The sequence below is a fragment of the Schistocerca piceifrons genome, chromosome 11 (genome assembly GCF_021461385.2).
Source record: "Schistocerca piceifrons isolate TAMUIC-IGC-003096 chromosome 11, iqSchPice1.1, whole genome shotgun sequence".
Taxonomy (NCBI): domain Eukaryota; kingdom Metazoa; phylum Arthropoda; class Insecta; order Orthoptera; family Acrididae; genus Schistocerca; species Schistocerca piceifrons.
Window position 1 is genome coordinate 163,471,149 of NC_060148.1, and position 22,100 is coordinate 163,493,248.

General features: G+C 46.8%; 1 protein-coding gene across 3 annotated transcripts in view; it reads left to right on the forward strand.

The window, feature by feature from the left end:
- The first annotated feature begins 2,758 nt into the window (after positions 1–2,758).
- Positions 2,759–22,100, forward strand: part of LOC124720145 (zinc finger protein 492-like) — a 125,973-nt gene continuing 106,631 nt past the window's right edge. For 2 of the 3 annotated variants that reach the window (XM_047245448.1, XM_047245451.1), the window contains exons 1-3: positions 2,759–2,886; positions 4,062–4,150; positions 12,025–12,087. In XM_047245448.1, coding sequence (XP_047101404.1) covers positions 4,079–4,150; positions 12,025–12,087 — 135 coding nt within the window. In that variant the 5' untranslated portion in view covers positions 2,759–2,886; positions 4,062–4,078. The remainder of the gene's footprint in view (positions 2,887–4,061; positions 4,151–12,024; positions 12,088–22,100) is intronic. The other variant, XM_047245449.1, reaches the window with a different exon arrangement.

Genomic DNA, 22,100 nt, shown 5'->3' on the forward strand with positions numbered 1-22,100 from the left:
AACTTCAGCCAATGAGTAGAAGGAGTTGTCATCTAGAAATTCTTTTAATTTATTTTTAAATGTTGGTTGGCTATCTGTCAGGCTTTTGATGCTGTTTGGTAGGTGACCAAAGACTTTTGTGACAGCATAATGTACCCCTTTCCATGCCAAAGTCAGATTTAACCCTGCGTAGCGAAGATCATCCTTTCTCATGGTGTTATAGCTATGCACACTGCTATTACTTTTGAACTGTGTTGGATTATTAACAACAAATTTCATAAGTGAATATATATACTGTGAGGTTACTGTGAGGATCCCTAGATCCTTAAATAGATATCTGCAGGATGACCGTGGGTGGGCTCCAGCAATTATTCTGATTACACGTTTTTGAGCAGTGAATACTTTTCTACTCAATGATGAATTACCCCAGAATATGATGCCATACGAAAGCAGTGAATGAAAGTAGGCATAGTAAGCTAATTTACTATTTTGGAATATTAACAAACATCTGGTGATGGATCAGATGAAGAGCCACAAAAGTGAGCAAATGTTAATTTGAAACAATTAAAGCCAACTGATGGTAACAAAGTTCAGAGCTATTGTAGACAGCCAATGAAGGTGACGTTACTGATGTGCGACCCCTTAAAGAACAGAATTTAGAGACATAGGAGAAACACTTTCAAGGACAAGCAATGCCATAAAAAAATATAAACATTGATAACACAGGGATATAAATGTTTTCAAAATCAGATACCAGTGCCAAGACTCCTACATTTCATCCTGGGAACTCCATGTTCCAGGAGCTTACATGAAAGATCCATGTTGAGGAGACAACTGCAGAAGTAAATGTCATAAGAAGTTTGTCCGTGCAGAAAGGCTGAACATTATTTAAAGATATTACAAATTAGAGATGTATGCGAGGAAAAAGGCTTTATTTCTAATAATTCAGGCAAGATCTTAAAAAAAAGTCTAACACAGGAGTGAACTGAAAAAGGAACTTCACTGTTACGTTCTACTTGCTGTGAAGAACAGAATGAATCGAAGTCTGCAAGGCCATGTTTCTGAATAAACTTGGAATCTGTTAAGGTGTTGTGGTTACAGTGATGAAGTAAAGAGCAATCGAAAACACAAGTGAAGAAAGCAGAAAAACCATCATCTAAGAAAATTTAGTTCTCCAGAAATTTGGAATGGGGTGAGGAATCAAGCAGAAAATTTTTCAGTGGCTCAGTCTTGCTACTTTCGCTCTACAAAAAAAAATCCTTAGATTGTCACTTAACATCACACTCATGTGCTCCCTGTACAAATCTGTGCATACAGACCGTATTTACAGAAAAACAGTTTCAGAGGATTATAGTCTCTGTTTTGGTCATCCCAAAGAAAGATCAGTGATGCCTATACATGGCCTAGAGTACTGCTATGGTCAATAACGATGCACTTACAACTAATTATAAAGCTCACCTTTTATAAAAATACAGGGCTCGAGAGGAGAAGAAACAAGAGATGGAGTGAGCCCAAAACTTATATAGGACTTTTGTAAGCTGCAACTTCTGTCTCCAGCAAGTTTTGTTGACAACAACTGATTCCATCAACAATGGTTTGTTTTATAAGCAGCGACTGAATTTTTTAAAATTTTACAGACAATGACACAAAGTCAAAACAAGAAGAGAGTTTCTGTGCTCGGAAATACAGAGGAAATGAGGAAGATGTGAGATAGCAATCTGTTTGTATGGATGTTGAAGTCTCTACCTGCAATGGTAAAACTCATTTCAACGATTGTTGTGGAGGACAGAATCTAAACAAATTTGTTGCTGCAATGTTCTCGCCTGCTATTCAGGAAATATCTAACCTAGAATTAACCCATCACTGGAAAATCTAACCTAGAATTCATTGATTTAAATTCATGTTTATTCATCACGGTGAAATGGAATGTATCTCATTGCATCTGGCAGTCACTACAGAATTTTAAAGAAGTTGGTAAAAGTGGACTGGCCTGCTGACTGAAATACTATTGCTGAAAATGCAAGAAGAAGGTGGTGACAAACCTTATATTGTTCGTGAAACAACCCGTGAGAATATTATCAACTGACAGTATCATGTGATTTGTTACATTGCAGTTACAAAAGAAGATGTGAACAGGAAACCAGTCAGATGGTTAAGACCGAGTGAGGTGGTGTAGTGGTTAACACACTGGGCTAGCAATTGGGAGAACGATGGTTCAAACCAGTATCTGACAACAGAGATTCAGGTTTTCCGTGACTTCCCTAAATCGCTCCAAGCAAAAGCCGGGATGTTTCATTTGAAACGGCACGGCCAATTTCCTTCCCATCCTTAACACAATCCGAGCTTGTGCACTGTTTCAATGACCTTGGTGTCGATGGGACGCTAAAACTAATCTTCCTTCCTACTTCGGATTGGAATGTCATAAAACAGCGTCCATTTGTTATGCGATTTAAAGAAAACTTTAACAAAGAGTTTAGGGCTCATAACTGTAACAAGAAAACAGAAACATCAACAAGATCTCACTGTCAAGCGCCTTGTACATGCCCGTCCTGCCTGTAACAAAGGAAAATTAGAACGATTTGATGTCCCTGTTCAGATCAGTGCTTCGCATACGGTACAGTGAAGATGTAAAATTCCAAGAAATTTCCAGACGCATTTCTTCAATAACAGCTATTTTAAGTTATCTAGTTGTTGCACTAAAATAGTGATAAGGGTTTACCAAAGGGATAGAATATCTTATGGAATTTAATTTACGCATTAAATCTTTCCAATTTTCTTATACTTCTTATCTCACAGCCCACGGCATAGTGCTTTGTCTTGGAGCATGATCTTTGGTTTAGCTGGTTTCAGTGTGTCGTCAGCTGCAACTTTGTGGATTTGCGGAAGTTTGTGTGTGACACTCTCCAGGTAATCTATAAGCGTTTATAAACTGTAAGCAGGAATAACTGAAGGAATGTGTTTCGGAAGTAAATTAACATTGTACTTAATTTCCATCACAATAAGAGTTGCGTTTGATGAGTGTAATATTTCGCGAATGTCTTGTGACGATGCTGTGGTTGCTACGTTTGAGGCTGCTGTCTTTTTCTTTTAAAAATTTTAATGCTTACAGAAGGATGAGATTTTATTCTGTATTTAATTGTGTTCACATTACCTATAGTGTGCTTGGTAACTGTGTGTGAATTGTAATTTTTCATGTTATGTTCATAACAACCAAATACCTGAGTTGTTAGTGCTTGTTGTTTTGGGCCTGTCAGGAAAAATCGCTACCTGTATCTTCGTAAAAGAAACGGCTGAGTTTGTGACGTGTTGTCAGGAGCAGTTTGTCTATACAGTGATCTCCGTCATGTATTTCGTGACTGACGAGAAAAGGCCGACAGTGAAGTTCAAGCATTCGCTATGTTACTACGGTTATGTTGACCTACTTAACTGTAATAATGATTGTGATGATAATTTGCTGTGATTTGATGTAGACATAAAGCGGTTCCATATTTTAGAGCTAACGTAAGCATTTTTTCAAGTGCCCACAGTTACATCATTTCATAGTTTATGTTCACATGAAAGGAAATGCTGTAATTCTGTTGCATTTTGTTAGTGCCGTGCTTTGGTGACTCGTGTCATTAGTATTCGCCTAATCATGTGTAAATAAGTTTGTTATAGTGTGTGGTTTTTAATGGTGTTCTGTATAAGAATAGTGTAACATTATTTAGGAACTGGCGAAATATGAGGTACAGATTAACTATTATTTGTCTAACATAAAGCATTAGGTCCTACATGTCATCAGAACTTAATAGCTCATTCACCATAGCTACAGTTACCAGGAAGTCGTTCCAGTAAATCAGTTTTGTAAGAAAAAACTAACCAATGTTACACTATGATTGTTTTTTCTCTTCATGACCTGAGAAATGGAAATGAGTTTATATCACTAAACACACTTTTCCTCAGCTACCTTGAATCTGTTTCCTGCGTAATCACCCATTTGCTGCTTCCAATAGATGAATGAAAATACTGCCTTTGAGCTATACTTCATGGTAACAACGGAAAATGAGTACAACTGTTCTTATCTGATTGCTTTTCTTTTTCAGACTGTAGAACTGAAGTCATGGACCAGGAGCCAACTATGTGGATAAAAAATGAGGCAATGGATGAAGTACAAACTGAGTTACACTACATGGTAAGGGGCTTACTTGTATTTCTTGACAGTGTTTCATTAATTTCTGTGTGCAGCAGTATGGTGTGTGAGTACATGCAATTGATGCCATACTACTGGAAACATGAGTAATTCAATTTACTAAAAAAACTGTTAATCTTTGTCTTAAATATGGCATTTTGCACAGTGCTTCGAAATAAGCCTTGTATTAAGCCTCACATAGAATTAAGAGTTTCAATTTAATGTTCAGTAAACATGGAAAACATATTTAATGCACAATACAATTATATGGATAAAGTGGTTGCCATTGAGTGAGTATATGCTGCTCTGGTAAGTTTCTTTAAAATGACAATCTTAATGTGCGACTTAAGAATAATGATGACTATAGTGAATGTAAATGCTGCCATTAAATTTAGAACTGGTATTGGTGCAGTTAATGCATTATTGCAGTGTATTGTGGTATGGAATGACAACTGTAATTTATTTATTGATGATGTAAAATAAATTAACTGTAAAAAATTTTGAAGTGACATTTTTTTGTTACTAATCTGAGAAGTACATTTTGTAGTACTATTAAGATTAAAAGTTGACTTTAAATACGTGAACAAAGTGTAAGTAGAACTGCCAGCAGTAAAGTTAAATTACAAATATCACATGGAAGCATAAATTGTTACACAGCCTGTAGATGCAGAATAAATTTGTATGTTGGCAGCAAAGTTTTGATGAAGCCATGGAGTTACATATTAAATGCCCGGGTTCCCGGGTTCGATTCCCGGCGGGGTCGGGGATTTTCTCTGCCTCGTGATGGCTGGGTGTTGTGTGCTGTCCTTAGGTTATTTAGGTTTAAGTAGTTCTAAGTTCTAGGGGACTGATGACCATAGATGTTAAGTCCCATAGTGCTCAGAGCCATTTGAACATATTAAATATTGACAGGTTTGTACATAGCCACTTTCTCCATTTGCTGCACATTGTTACACATATTGTTTGTGAAACTGCCAGAATGTTAGTTACTGGTGTAAACAATCATACATATATATGTCACATAAATTCTGGTGCAGTGCAACCATTTGTAAGGTATTCAGCTATAAGCAGGCAACTAAATTCACTTGGTACCACTAGTGTTTTTGTTCTGCCAACCAGAATTGTGAGTCCTGCTACAGTCAGGCAAACTACTTGTGTACTGTCTGTGCTAAACTATTCTGCTTCAACATCCGTCTTGAGTACAACTACAGAAGTACTATGATAGCATTAATGCAGCATTTGCATTTGAATATATGTGAGTGCTTCATTATAGTTTGTACAAAATATGCCAACAGCTTGCAGTTCATTTGACAAGCAGTATCACAACAATAATCCTAAACTGTCTCTGTGAGGGAACTGTAGGAAAGTAAATACACTAAATTTTATTAAATACAGTAAAAGAGTGGTTAGACCCAACATAGTTCAGGCTTTGGCTTTGACACCTGATGTAATAATGGTTTGGCACACAGTATATGTATGCACAACACACATCATGTGAATGAAAATAAATTTGCAGAGTCATTGACCTTGGACCTGAACCTGAAAACTATTCAAAGGCTAAAAGGTTAAAATGTGGTGCTAGACTCCCCCCCCCCCCTCCCCCCTTGAAAAATTGGATGCGATGAGACTAATCCATAGTGCAGCTCAAGGCATAGCCTGGGTTGAAAGGTGACAGTGTGGCTGTGAGCTGACAATGCCTAGAAATGTGAAAGCCAAGTAAAAGATGTGGTAACAGATTGACCAGTAGCACAGCCTAATGTTTACCAAAAAATCCAAATGGTGCCCAAAATGTATCTTTTATCCACAAGAAGTCTTGTCTTACATTGCGTGCTGTGTTAGTTGATGGACAGAACTTCCCTTTGACCTTTAAGGGATGCATGTAGACATACCAGTTGAAAGCCACCTTCTTTGCCAAATTAATTAAAGCTTAAATTTTAATTGGTGAACATTTTGGCATGCGCGCATGTTGGAAAGTAATGGCACAAAATTTTCAGTTGAAAATAATTGCTGCATCAAAATTAAAACAAACTTTATTAACATTCTACAGTCACCATGGCACTCAACACCTTTGTCCCAATGAGACACAAGGTTCTTGGTGTTGTCAGTGTAGAGTGTTTGACTTCGTTGGCAGACCCACAACCTCACCTCTGCTCACACCAATTCACCACTATCAAAGTGAAGGCCTTGAAGGTGTTCTTTAGGTTTTGGAAATCGTTGAAAATTCATTGGGTCAAACCGGGACACTATGGAGGATAATCAGTAATAATGAATCAAAGGTGTCATACCGTTGCAAGTGCAAAAAAAGTTGTGTATGGTCTGGCATTGTCATGATGTAGGAGAGGGTGTCCACACATGGCTGAAGTATTTGAGCTCTGTGTTCTGAGGGTTTTGTCACGTGCTTATAAGGTTAAACAACACACACCCATGTTACGCACTGCATTTCAGAACTCTCCAGCAGAAGGGTGCTGCATATTGCAACAGCAAAATGGTAACATCAACAGAGTAATATGCATGACAACTGATATTAAGAACAGAATCAAAATTTTGGAGACATCATTTTCTGGTTCACCCTTGTAATAAATTGATGCATTTGACAGTTGCCTTGAATGTTGCGGAATGGTTCCCTTGGCATTGCGCAGCATCCATTTGGAAGTCAAAATACTAACTCCATATACACATCAGCCAAAACATTATTAAACTTATATTTTGGTAATTTTCACACCTGTCGATACTTGTTTTCTTTTGGGATTGCAATTATTATATTCTTCTTGAAGTCTGAGGGTGTTTCGCCTGTCCCGTACATCGTGCTCACCAGATAGCAAAGTTTTGTCAAGGCTGGCTCTCCCAAGGCTATCAGTAGTTTTAATGGATGTTGTCTACTCCCAGGGCCTTGATTCAACTTAGGCATTTCAGCACTCTGTCAAACTCTTCACACAGAATCATATCTCCCATTTCATCCTCATCTACGTTCTCTTCAATTTTCATAATTACGTCACCCTTATATAGACCCTCCATATACTTCTTTCACCTTTTTGCCTTCCCTTCCTGTGGTAATGCACTGTGAATTCCTGTGACAACTTGATAGGAGCAAAACGTGAATTTTTCAGCTGGGTTGCATTTAAGATAAACAACCCTGCCTTGACAATCCAACACCAATCCACCACCACTTACAAAAACACACTCCAAAATTAAGTTCACTGAAAGATTTTTAATTACCATCCACTTCACAAACCAAGAAAATTTTCCAGCACTCAGTTTTGACTATCAGAGGCAACATGTGCCCCATGAGAGTTCGACATCGGGAGGACGGATCCAAACGAGAAACTGAACTACCAGAGTTGAGGAGGGTGCACAGTGGTTCCTGGTTAAGTTGTACCCAAAGGTAAGGCACGGGTTCCCCTACCTCAGACTTCGCACAGAGACAGCACATTGGCAGAAGAACAGTACCATGCCTCTTCCATTCCTTGTGATGTCAGCCATTTGACTCCCATTCCATGGAACCAGGCATTGCTATACAAAATGCCCACCTTCAGTACACCAGAAACACAACCTACAGTTGTTCCTTATGGGTGGTCCCCTTTTAAATTGCTTGGAATCTCAATCCCCATCCTGATAATGACACTTAAACCCCATCACTGCTGGTCTGCGAAACTCGGACTTCAATAGCGGACACCAAAGCCTCTAATTCAGTAAAAGATGTGCATTTACTAGCGAAGGTAATCCATGAACGGTCCTGTGGCTCCATTTTCTCTAATATATTGTTGAGTATTTGTATTTCTGTGACTTTCAATTCCAAGGATGGAATGGAATGAAGAATCTGCACTAGCCAAAAATGTTGATGCTTGAGCAGCGTCTTAATATGAGGTGACAATGTGAGCCCAACAACTGATTTCCACAACTGCCTCGATGTTGCACTTCTGTGTAAAATTTGACTTAAAACACAGCTTAACACAGGGGGTACAAGGCCTGAACAACATTATTGGATATTGCCAACGCATTGATTTGAAACACAAATTTGACCATGATCGACAGGATGGATCTCACCTGTCTTTAAATTCTAAATGAAAGTTCCAATATAGCTTGAAGCAGTAAAATTATTTGGTAAGGTAATTCCCCAAATGAATTCCCCTCTTGACCTCAAAGGTGTCTATAGAATTCCTACTACTTCCAGCAGTTATCTGTTGGTGGGAGAATCTTGTTCACCACATATTGCTCCTCATTTGTCTACATCAAGGCAGCTGGCACCACTCAGCAAGTCAGTCATCTGCCCCTGTAACTGCAGAGGTAATCTAACCTGCTCAGAATAGAGACTTCACTGTGGAATACCCAACAAGTGATTATCCCAATGGATAAATTGTGCCTGAATTGTATGTATTTGCTTATGGTGGGGCTGACTACTGTCTAAAAACTCTACATTCTGAAACTTCCTGGCAGATTAAAACTGTGTGCCCGACCGAGACTCGAACTCGGGACCTACATTCAGACACAAGGTTGCCATGGCCGGAGCTCAGTCAGCTAGTGCAACATATACCTCCCCAGTGCAGTTGGTACTAATCACCAAGGGGTTGTCCACACTGGCATGCAGATGAGCCAAAAGTTCGGCAGCACTGCCCTGACATGGAAGCTGACACACTTTTAATTCGTAGGTTAACTGTTGCTTCTTTAATAAGGACAAACTGGGACAGTCATGGGACCCCATGATTAGCAGTGGATACCTACGCGTGCACGCACACAGGCGCCCCCCCCCCCCCCCCCCCCACACACACACACACACACCTCATGGTAAATGACAGTATGAGGACCCCTTTCCCCTTTACTTCCTGGAAAATAATGATCCTCTGTTACCAACCAAACACGCAGCAGGAAAAGGGGAAATTAAGTGGAAGGACTGGAAAGATTAAGGTTCACATGAGTCACAATTGTTTATTAAGACGTATTTATTTAAGGAAAATAACCAAAATCAGATACATTAGCAGGATTACAAAAACTCTGAACTTTCAAATTTAAGACATTACATACTGTAGTCTAGTGACAATGTAAATGAGGCAAGAATTAAAGACAAAAGCTGTGTCTGACACCAGTTCTTCAATTTTAGATTCAAATTTCCATCTTCACAAACTGCAACTCAGAAAATGCTTCAACAAATGAACAACTAATTATTTGGTAACAGATGGCTCTTTAAGACGACACAGAAGGATAACTCATCTCAAAAGCTAAAAATGAATAGCTATACTGGAAGGCAGAGGAATTTACAGCTGCCTCAGGACCACTAGAGAAAGGAAATTCTTAAAATACACCTCCATGTGCATCTAGGTAATTGAATGAAGTAAACAGGTGCAATGATTTCTAGAACTCCGTCAGGCAGACAGAGCAAGTCTCTTTAAATCTTGCCCCAATGAACAGTTAATTAATAAGAGAATGAGTGTGCACAGATTGATATAACTGGCTTCAGACACAGTGAAAATTATATTAAGGTATACTGTAGAAAATGCGTAAGTGATTCAGTAAATGACTGCATGCAGGGCAGCTCAAGAACGCCATTTAAAAAGAAAAACCAATGATTAGTACTCAGAACTAACTTGTAACAATAAATAAATAAAAGGTGAGAAAAGGTCACCCCATGACAACTTTGAAATAACAAACAGTTGCACAATTAAATCTAGTAAGCAGTAACTTGCCTGATATGAAATAAATTTCTTTCACTCTCCATCTCACAGATGGCCAGTGAATGAACACACCAAAAACATTCAGAGCTCAGTAACACTTGACAGTTTAACACACTTTTTGCTTCTTCCAGCCCGTGAGCCTCAAATGTCTGGATGGCATCTGAATGACATGTGTGATACACGTAGAGCCGATCAGCATGTGGCCATTCTAACAGTGCTCGACGGCATGTAAAAGAAGGGCACTTGACCCAACAAACCCCCAAACATCAAAATGTACAAAATTTTAGTACAAATTTCAAACGGTAATTTACATAACTTAAGTGAAGGCAGCCCATGAGTAGCTGGATGTGGTGCATTCCATGGGGCTGACATACAGAGTCAATGTTAACAGCCACAGTATGATGAGCATGCCCTGAGTCCAGGTCCAAAAGTGTGTGCTACAACATTAGAACACTGGAGCAGACTAAGGAGCATCTAAATTCCACTGTCATTCTCACTTAATGCAACCACATGACCACAGTAGTTGTGCAGATCAGTGGACTCATCAGATGATTCTCATAAAAAAAACTTGGTCTAGGGCTAAACATGGTCACACTTAAAACAGTGTTTGGGGTTGCCAAATCATCGAATCCACTGCTGAATGTGGGGAATTGGATAGCAATAACAAGCTTTCCTGGTTGCTAGACATTACCCTAACCCCTTCCAAGGCAACGCCACAAGGTATTAAGTCATGCAACGCAACCCAATTCAGGCAGTTTTTCAGATGAGAAAGTTCCTTGCATAATGCGACTTCCACAGAGAACAGCAAACACAGATAGCCAATACCACACCAATGTACTGTCTTTCATTAACACCTGTGCCTGCAACTATTAACTCGACAGAACTTTTAAAGGGCTACCAGACACTCCATTCTGTCAATTTCGGCTGAATGCCAAATACTGTCTATGTACCCTGCATGGCTCTACCGTGCCCTATGGTGCCACAAGCTCCAAGCAAAAGAAGTGGCATACACCAGGTGCGGGTTGGGAATTCAAAGCAGCAGCCCCCCAGGGCTAAGATAGTAATAATATCATTATTTGCGCTAGTATATTAGTATTATTTTAGGCAGTTAATTAATACAAAGATCAATTAATAACATGATGTTGCTGTATTCTTTCTATCTTCTGCCCAGCATCTCTCTTCAAGGCATACTTTTTGCATACACCATGTTGCTTCATTATTTTGTCGATATGCTCTTTCTTAAAGTTAAGTGGTCTACTAGGTTTCTATCAGTAAGGTGATTTCCAATCAAAAATTAATCTTTGGCTGCTAATTATCTAACATCCTCAACAGATACCAATATCAGTTTAATGATTTTCTTCCTATGCTATTATTGTTTCATTTGTTCCCATTCCAGCACTTACTTACATTACTGGTTTTTCTGTCATGATATGCTGGTGCTGCTCCATGAATAATCTTTCCCGACTTTGTTTTCTTTTGAGACCAGCAAGTAAAACCCATAATTCGGATCCATAGAATAAGACTGGTTCAGCCTGTTGCCTACGCTCTTTTTTTGTACTGTCAGAAACATGCTAGTTCCACCAAAAGGAATTGATGAAATTAGAATAGTAGTAAGTAGTGTGCCAAAGTAGTGTGTGTGTATTTTTTTATAATTTTATCATAAATAAGCATTCAGTGCATCAAGGTTTTGATGTAACTGTTCTAGATATTTTAGGATTCTGATCATAAAAGTAGTATGAGTGATGTGGCACTTGATAGTCCAGTTTCTGCTCCCCCATACGCTTTGTGTAAACTGTATTGTCATTTGATATGAACAACATTGATTTTATGAACAAGTGATTTCATTGTTTCAGGTGGTAGCTGTGTTATTTTATTTGATTACACTACCATTATATGCATATGAAGATAAGAGCTAGAAAATATGATTGAAAACAATAGCATAAGGAGAAGGCTGAAGTTGAAGATCATAATGAATTTTCAAAGGCATTGTCATTAATCAGTCTTACAATTTTTAGCTGTCTCCCATTGAAATATACCATAGTGTGAACTCGTCACACAGACATTCGAACACAAAAGAACAATACTTAACCAGAACTTCTATGTAGTTATTAAGTAGTATGACAGTTGGGCTTTATGTTTCTGATACATTTATATAATATGGGAGGACTCTGACTGCTTAAATGTACTTATTATAGTTTATTTTTACCACAGGCCCAAGTTTACCCATGCATCATGAATGTAAAAGAGGAGTTGGAGGAGAATGTGAATAAAGAGGTAATTTTAAAATTTATATGGCTGCATGGAATTAATCATTGCCGAGTTGTGGTGAAAACAAAGATAGTTCTCAATTGTGTGTGTGTAGTCACTTCAGCAGTCCTGTTTTTACTTTAGGGTAAGGATGACAGTGTTACAATATTACAGTATGCTCCAGGTTGGAAACGAGGAAAGAGGTAAAAAGAATATTTTGTTACACTTTGCCCATATGGATTTAAACATTATCTTTAAGCAGATGAACTAGTTTAGCTTGTGAATTGGTAGAATTGCTTCTTTATATTATAAGCGCAAATAAGAATTAAATGAGTTTGCATTGACAAAGTTATATGGTAATTGGTATCAAGATTCAAACCATGATTTCCTGTTTTAATGGGCAGTTCCCTTAATGGTTCCTTGTATGTGTACTCCAGCACTGGGTGTTTTTATTTGCCAGGTGATACTGCTGCCACAGTCACAGAATGATTCAAAGGAAGACTACACAAAGTAATGCAGAAAAAGCAGGCGATCGTAACATACTGAGTAGAGACTAAGATGTCTGTGCATACATTGCAGCTGGTATGGACAGGCAATCCTGTGAAGTACTTCTGAACAGTTTTCTGAAAGCTGTCATAAGCTGCTAGTTTAACAGCCCACACAAAATTGAAATATTCTAGACCTTGTAACTATAAACAGGCTTGTCCTTACAGATGGTATCAGGACAGAGATGGGTTAGTGATCAACAATGGTAAATGAAGTTAATTAATCCTTCTAGAAGGCTAGAAGAATAGATTTGCTAGAAAGAACAGGTAAGTTATTGTTAGCATCCCATTTAGACAATTAGTGAATGTCATTTATTTCCAATATCGTTTACGTAGAGGAATATGGGCAAACATTAAATGGACTGTAAATCACACACTGAATAAGCATGTGGTGAGTAACTGGGTTACAGACAGGAAAGACTCACTGTGGTTTAATAACAAAATTTGAAAATGCTGAGGAGGCAGACTGTTGTACAGTCAGTTCAAAAAAGTATTTACTGTGGGGACAGGCAAGAGTTAATGGAAATTCAAGTGTATGTAAAAAAATCTGTGTGTGAAGCATTCAACTACCACCATCATACATGAGCAACACATTTTACAGAGAACACGAAACATTTCTGGTTCTACATAAAATCGCTGAGTCAGACCTCTATCCAGGCGGTCATTGACCAGTCGGTGGCTTTGGAGGAAAGCAGATGAGGATCACTAACCCCTCTCTGTACTGGGTTGTAAAGTCTGTGCAGGAGGATCATAAAAACATGTTGTTTCACTGCCACACAGACTCCTGTATTGGACACACAGTAATAGAGTAAAGAAGCAACTTGAAGAGTTGAAAACAAAATAGTTGGCATATCCAAATGGAGTCACAAATCATTTGTCCAGAGATTACTCTACAGCATTGACCTCTTACTTAGCTTGCATTTATTGCTAGTGTCTCGCCTAGTGCAAAGACCGAGGCAGCTGGGAAAAAGTTCAGGTGGCTTCTGTATATAAGAATGGTAAAAGAATGTACCTGGAGAATTACTGACCAATGTCATAAAGCTTATTGGCTCCAGAGTTCGTGAACAAATCCTCAGTTCAGATATATTTAATTTCTTGGTGACAGATCAGTTTCTATGCACAAATCAGCATGGATTTTGTGCAGTAATTATCTTGGTCTTCTGTCAAATTATATACTGTGAACCATGGATGACGAGCTGCAGGCTAGATTCCACATTCCTGCATTTCCGGAAAGTGTTTGACACACTGCCCCACTGCATTCTATTAATGGAGCTATGAGCATATGGAATAGGTTCTGCAATACGTGAAAGGCGCAAAGACCTCTCAAGTAACAGAGGCCAGTACTTTGACCTCAACAGAGAGTGTTTCTCAGAGACAAGAGTATAATCAATAGTGCCACAGGGATGTTTTATGAAATGATCTGATGAGCAGCATTCTGTGTTTGTCTGCTGATAGCATTATGTGTGGGAAAGGGTCATCACTGAGTGACGACAAGGATACAAAATGACTTCGACAAAGTTTTTATTTGGTGTGATGAATGGCAGGAATAGAAATATTCAAGTGAATGCAGATGAGTAGGAAAAACAATCCCATATTGTTAGAATACTATGTTGGTACTGTACAGATTGACAGTCTGCTCAATAAAATGCTTAGGCATAACATTGCAAAGTGATAAGAAATGGAACAAGCACATAAGGATATTAGGATGGTGAATGATCAGCTTCTTTTGTATTGGGAAAACCTGTGGTTCATGGTGTTGTTGTACAAGGTGCCATCCACCATTCACCGCAGACGTAGATGCACAGCAGCCAGAAAGAAGCTAATAGAGTTGCACATTCCATGTTGTTGTTGTGGTCTTCAGTCCTGAGACTGGTTTGATGCAGCTCTCCATGCTACTCTATCCTGTGCAAGCTTCTTCATCTCCCAGTACCTACTGCAACCTACATCCTTCTGAATCTGCTTAGTGTATTGATCTCTTGGTCTCCCTCTACGATTTTTACCTTCCACGCTGCCCTCCAATGCTAAATTTGTGATCCCTTGATGTGCACATTCCATATGGAATACATTCTCATGCCTTTTAAGTTTGGAAAGCCCCTTTGTAAGGCAAATAAACTGTTGACTGGAGAATGTGACCAAGCCAAGGATCGGTCATCTGCTTGTGACATGAAACGAGTATATGACAGGAAAGTAAACATAAATTTAAACTAGAGGTAAAGCTGTCATCAAAAAACAATGGAGTTCTCTACCACACTCAGTCCTACTGACTACCATATGCTGTTGCCCTCATTCCACCTCTGAACTGGTTTACTCAAATACTTACAACCTACTTACTGTTCACCCGCAATCTCGCTGACACCCCCCCACCAGCACTCTCGCTGACACCCCCCCACCAGCACTCTCGCTGACACCCCCCCACCAGCACTCTCGCTGACACCCCCCCACCAGCACTCTCGCTGACGCCCCCCCACCAGCACTCTCGCTGACGCCCCCCCACCAGCGCTCTCGCTGACGCCCCCCCACCAGCGCTCTCGCTGACGCCCCCCCACCAGCGCTCTCGCTGACGCCCCCCCACCAGCGCTCTCGCTGACGCCCCCCCACCAGCGCTCTCGCTGACGCCCCCCCACCAGCGCTCTCGCTGACGCCCCCCCACCAGCGCTCTCGCTGACGGCCCCCCCACCAGCGCTCTCGCTGACGCCCCCCCACCAGCGCTCTCGCTGACGCCCCCCCACCAGCGCTCTCGCTGACGCCCCCCCACCAGCGCTCTCGCTGACGCCCCCCCACCAGCGCTCTCGCTGACGCCCCCCCACCAGCGCTCTCGCTGACGCCCCCCCACCAGCGCTCTCGCTGACGCCCCCCCACCAGCGCTCTCGCTGACGGCCCCCGACCCGCGCTCTCGCTGACCCGCGCTCTCGCTGACCCGCGCCCCCCCGACCCGCGCTCCCCGACCCGCGCTCTCGCTGACCCGCGCGCCCCGACCCGCGCTCTCGCTGACCCGCGCGCCCCGACCCGCGCTCTCGCTGACCCGCGCGCCCCGACCCGCGCTCTCGCTGACCCGCGCGCCCCGACCCGCGCTCTCGCTGACCCGCGCGCCCCGACCCGCGCTCTCGCTGACCCGCGCGCCCCGACCCGCGCTCTCGCTGACCCGCGCGCCCCGACCCGCGCTCTCGCTGACCCGCGCGCCCCGACCCGCGCTCTCGCTGACCCGCGCGCCCCGACCCGCGCTCTCGCTGACCCGCGCTCTCGCTGACCCGCGCGCCCCGACCCGCGCTCTCGCTGACCCGCGCGCCCCGACCCGCGCTCTCGCTGACCCGCGCGCCCCGACCCGCGCTCTCGCTGACCCGCGCGCCCCGACCCGCGCTCTCGCTGACCCGCGCGCCCCGACCCGCGCTCTCGCTGACCCGCGCGCCCCGACCCGCGCTCTCGCTGGCCCCCGCCCCCCGACCCGCGCTCTCGCTGGCCCCCGCCCCCCGACCCGCGCTCTCGCTGGCCCCCGCCCCCCGACCCGCGCTCTCGCTGGCCCCCGCCCCCCGACCCGCGCTCTCGCTGGCCCCCGCCCCCCGACCCGCGTCCTCGCTGGCCCGCGCCCCCCGACCCGCGTCCTCGCTGGCCCGCGCCCCCCGACCCGCGTCCTCGCTGGCCCGCGCCCCCCGACCCGCGTCCTCGCTGGCCCGCGCCCCCCGACCCGCGTCCTCGCTGGCCCGCGCCCCCCGACCCGCGTCCTCGCTGGCCCGCGCCCCCCGACCCGCGTCCTCGCTGGCCCGCGCCCCCCGACCCGCGTCCTCGCTGGCCCCCGCCCCCCGACCCGCGTCCTCGCTGGCCCCCGCCCCCCGACCCGCGTCCTCGCTGGCCCCCGCCCCCCGACCCGCGTCCTCGCTGGCCCGCGCCCCCCGACCCGCGTCCTCGCTGGCCCGCGCCCCCCGACCCGCGTCCTCGCTGGCCCGCGCCCCCCGACCCGCGTCCTCGCTGGCCCGCGCCCCCCGACCCGCGTCCTCGCTGGCCCGCGCCCCCCGACCCGCGTCCTCGCTGGCCCGCGCCCCCCGACCCGCGTCCTCGCTGGCCCCCGCCCCCCGACCCGCGTCCTCGCTGGCCCCCGCCCCCCGACCCGCGTCCTCGCTGGCCCCCGCCCCCCGACCCGCGCTCTCGCTGGCCCCCGCCCCCCGAACCCCCTGTGGGTTCGGGGGTAAGAATAGGCCCGCGGTATTCCTGCCTGTCGTAAGAGGCGACTAAAAGGAGTCTCACATGTTTCGGCCTGATGTGATGGTCCCCTCTCGGGTTTGACCTCCATCTATCTAAATTATTCCGAAGAGCGAGCCAATTGGGGAAGGGCGCCTTACATGGTGCACTGTATCCTTCGTGCAATTAGACCTTTAGCCGTCTTTCTCGTCGTTGCCATGGTGTCCCGCTCGTTTTCGATCTCTTGGGCGATTACCACGCTGCACTCTGCAGTGTTTCTTTTAACTGCGACGACGACCTTGGCCATTTTTGCACCTAAGATCCAACACGGTAGCCAGTCCGTTGTGGTGGGGCCGCCATGTACCCTCTTGGTTGTAGCCCCCTGACAACACAGGGATCGCTCTACTGATGCCTGCGCTGTTAACTCCCCACGTATGCCAAGGAGTAGATGCCCATTGCCCTGGGGCATCGGGACTCCCGGCAATGGCCATCCTGCCAGGTGGCCTTTGCTGTGGCTGGGTGGCGCCCGTGGGGAGGGCCCTTGGTCGGAGTAGGTGGCATCAGGGCGGATGACCCGCAATGAAGCGTGGTACATCATCTGTCGCTGGCGGCCAGCCGTCAGCAGTCTCTAAGCGTTCGAGAGCCCATTTTAAAGGTAACGTTTATGACCCCAAATCGTTCCCCTCCCTCGCCACACCATGGGAGGAACGACAGGCATTGCGTGACACTGAGACGTATTCGCCCAGATATCTTGTCTGTATCAGAGCTGATGGGGAATCTTTTCTATCCGTGAAGCCTCAGTTCTTTGTAGAGCATTTAGAGGACAAGTTCGGTGAGGTGGAGGGCTTGTCCAAGATGCGGTCCGGATCGGTGTTGATCAAAACGGCATCCTCCGCCCAGTCGCGGGCCTTACTCGCTTGTACTACGCTGGGGGATGTCTCTGTCACTATCACGCCGCATAAGAGTCTGAACATGGTCCAGGGCATTATCTTTCACAGGGATCTCCTTTTACAGTCCGACGACGAGCTGCGCGCCAACTTGGAGCGCCGAGGTGTCCATTTCGTCCGGCGCGTCCACCGGGGTCCGAGGGATCGTCAAGTTGCCACCGGTGCCTTCATCTAGGCCTTCGAGGGTGACACGTTACCTGAGCAGGTCAAGGTGATGGTGTACCGTTGTGATGTCAAGCCGTATATCCCTCCCCCGATGCGGTGCTTGAAGTGTTGGAAGTTCGGCCACATGTCTTCACGCTGTGCGTCCGACCTCGTCTGTCGCGATTGCGGTCGACCTTCCCATCCTGATCATCCCTGTGTGCCGCCTCCAATCTGTGTGAACTGTGGTGCGCACCATCCGCCTTGCTCGCCAGACTCTCCGATTCTGCAGAAGGAGCGAAAGATCATGGAAATAAAGACTCTCGACCGCCTGACGTACACTGAGGCGAAGCGGAAATATGATCGGCTTCATCCGGTGCGCATGACTGCTTCTTATGCCGCAGCTGTCACTCCTTCTACATTTCCATCCGCTCCAGTCAGCTCTGAGTCGAATTCCCACACCTGCCCCCTTGATGGTGGGGGACACTAAACCACCTGTTGCTCCTGCTCCATCTACTTCAGGAGCAACACCCCCCCAACCATCGGGGACATCAGTCCCCCCTTCCCAGCCGGGGAAGCGTAAGACTTCTTCGGCTACTCTCGTAAGGAAGGGGTCCCTTGGGGACCTCCCTTCCCAAGTTCCGTCCGGTACAAAGGCCGACAGCCGCAAGTGGCTTAAACAACCGCCGGCCCCTGGTCGTAGGGACAGACGGTCGTCGTCTGTCCCTGAGACCGACCCAGTTGCGCCCTCCCAGCCTGCGCCACCAAAGGCACAGCGTGAAAAGCAGAAGAAGAAGAAACTCCCCAAGGCTACCGACATTGCGGTGGCACCCATTCCACGCTTCCTACCAGCTCTGCGTCTGAGGATGAGGTGGAGATTCTGGCGTTCGCTGAGGACATGGATCTCGCCAGTCCCTCGGATGCAGTAGATGGCTGTTGTCCAGGTGGTGACTCAGTAGCAGCAGGGGCCCCGGAGGCGTAATCTGCCTCCCCAGTCCCTTCACGCCTTTCCCATCCATGACTAATAACATCCTCCAGTGGAACTGCAGCGGTTTCTTCCACCATCTAGCTGAGCTCCGCCACCTTATCAGCCGTCATCCTTTCCTTTGCATTGCTCTGCAGGAAACTTGGTTTCCAGCTATGCGAACCCCCGCCCTCCGTGGCTATCGGGGTTATTTTAAGAACCGGGCAGCTTATGCAAGGGTGTCTGGTGGCGTCTGCATATATGTCCTGAACTCTCTTCACAGCGAGTTTGTACCTCTACAAACAGCTTTGGAGGCTGTCGCTGTTCGGGTGTGGACGCCACAGGCTATCACCGTCTGCAGTATTTACCTTCCACCTGATGGTACTGTCGCGCAGCATGTCCTGGCTGCTCTGATAGCACAACTGCCGCCACCTTTTTTGCTGCTGGGCGATTTCAATGCCCACAACCCTCTATGGGGTGGGACTGTCTCCGATGATCGTGGTCGGGCCGTGGAGCATGTGTTGGCTCAGCTCGACCTTAGCCTCTTAAACACCGGTGCTCCCACACATTTCAGTGTGGCCCATGGCTCGTTCTCGGCCATCGATCTCTCTATTTGCAGCCCTGGACTTGTCCCATCCCTCCACTGGAGGGTGCATCCTGACCTGTGTGGTATTGACCATTTTCCCATCTATTTGTCACTGCCACAGTGTCATTCTTCTGGGCGCTTGCCCCGCTGGGCTCTCCACAGGGCTGACTGGCCAGCTTTTACTTCCGCTGTAACCATTGCGTCTCCCCCACAGGGTGACATTGACGAGGTGGTCCGTGTTTTAACCACGTCCATCATTTCAGCGGCCGAGGCTACCATCCCCCGTTCTTCTGGCCTCCCTCAGAGGAAGGCTGTCCCCTGGTGGTCGCCGGAGATTGCTGAGGCTATTCGCGACCGTAGGCGGGCTCTCCAGCGTCATAGGTGGCACCCGTCTCTGGAGGCCCTCATCGCCTTTAAGAGGCTCCGTGCCTTCGCCCGTCGTCTTATTGCACGGCGTAAGCAGGAGTGCTGGGAGAGGTATGTCTCCTCCCTGGGCTCCTGTGTCTCCTCCTCGCTCGTGTGGTCCCGGATCCGGCGGATTTATGGATCCCAGACCCCTATGGGTGTCCCTGGGCTCTCCTTGGACGGCGCTGTCTGCACGGACGCTGCCGCCATTGCTGAACGGCTAGCCGCGCACTTTGCTCAGAGCTCTGCGACTGCATCCTATCCCCCCGCCTTTCGCTCTCTAAAGGAGCGAGCCGAGCGGACGCCGTTCTCATTCCACACGCGTCATTATGAAACATACAATGCTCCTTTCAGCGAGAGGGAATTCCTCGCTGCCCTCGCCGATTGCCCTGATACAGCACCAGGACCGGACTGCATCCACGCGCAGATGCTGAAGCATCTCTCCAGGGACTGCCAGAGACACATCCTCACCATCTTTAACCGCATTTGGAGCGAGGGCGTGTTCCCGTCGCATTGGCGAGAGGGTCTTATTGTCCCCATCGTGAAGCCCGGTCCAGACCCACTGGCGGTGGACAGCTATCGTCCCATTACCCTCACCAACGTTTTGTGCAAATTGCTCGAACGTATGGTGGGGCGGCGTTTGTGTTGGGTCCTTGAGTCGCGCGGTCTCCTCGCTCCATCCCAGGGTGGCTTCCGTCGGGGCCGGTCTGCAGTGGACAATTTGGTGCGGCTGGAATCTGCTGTCCGTACGGCTTTTGCCCGACGTCAGCATCTCGTTGCTGTATTTTTCGATCTGCGGAAGGCGTATGACACCACATGGAGGCATCACATCCTCGCCACGTTGTATGGGTGGGGTCTTCGTGGTTGGCTCCCGGCTTTTCTTCAAACCTTTCTATTGCACCGCTCTTTCCGGGTGCAAGTCGGTGCCACCTCTAGTTCTTCTTATACACAGGAAAATGGGGTCCCACAGGGCTCGGTGTTGAGTGTGTCCTTATTTCTAGTGGCCATTAATGGTCTGGCTGCAGCCGTGGGGTCGTCGGTGTCTCCTTCTTTGTATGCCGACGACTTCTGCATCTCATTTAGCTCCACGACTACAGGAGTCGCCGAACGCAGGCTGCAAGTCGCCGTTCGCAAGGCAGCATCATGGGCTCTGACTCATGGTTTTCAGTTCTCTGCACCCAAGACTCGAGTTATGCACTTCTGCAGGCGTCGGACGGTCCACCCTCATCCTGAACTTTACCTCGACGGCCACCTGCTTGAAGTGGTGGACACTTGCCGCTTCTTGGGACTCGTGTTTGATGCCCGGCTCACACGGGTTCCTCATATTACTCAGCTGAAACAAAAATGCTGGCGGCACCTCAATGCCCTCCGCTGCCTTAGCCACACGTCTTGGGGTGCGGATCGCTGCACGCTGCTGCGATTGTACAGAGCCCTTGTGCAGTCTCGGCTTGATTATGGGAGCCTGGCCTATGGGTCTGCATCACCCTCAGTGTTGAAGTTGTTAGACCCCATACACCACTGTGGGGTCCGGCTTGCAACTGGCGCTTTTCGTACGAGCCCCGTGGATAGTCTACTGGTGGAGGCCGGGGTTCCCCCGCTGCGGATTCGCCGCCATCGACTGCTCGCCGACTATGCTGTCCACGTGCATTGCTCGCCAGGCCATCCCAATCGTCGCCTGCTTTTCCCTGCCATGGTCCTCCATCTGCCTGAACGGCGACCTAGGTCTGGGCTTTCCGTCGCTGTCCGCGTTCAGTCCCTGCTGTCGGAATTGGGTTCTTTCCCTCTTCCGCCTCCCTTCCGGGTCCGTGCACCTACGCCTTCCTTGGTGTTCGTCCCGGCCGTCCGTCCGTCTGGACTTGGCACAGGGACCCAAGGACTCGGTTCCGCCTGTGGCCCTCCATCACCGTTTTCTTGCTCTCCTCGCCTCATTTTCGGACTGTGAGACTGTCTACACTGATGGTTCCCTGGTTGATGGTCGCACTGCCCACTCTTTTGCTCATGCTGCCCATGTTGAGCAACGCTCCTTACCGGCTGGCTGCAGTATTTTTACTGCAGAGCTGGTGGCCATATTGCGCGCTCTGGAGCATATGCGTTTCTGCTCAGGTAGGTCCGTCGTGATCTGCAGTGACTCCCTGAGCAGCCTTCAGGCCATAGACCGCTGCTATCCCTCCTCTCCTCTGGTGTCCTCCATTCAGGAGTCTGTTTCCGCCATTGCCCGTTCTGGTCGTTCGGTGGTCTTGGTTTGGACGCCCGGTCATGTTGGCATCCCAGGTAACGAA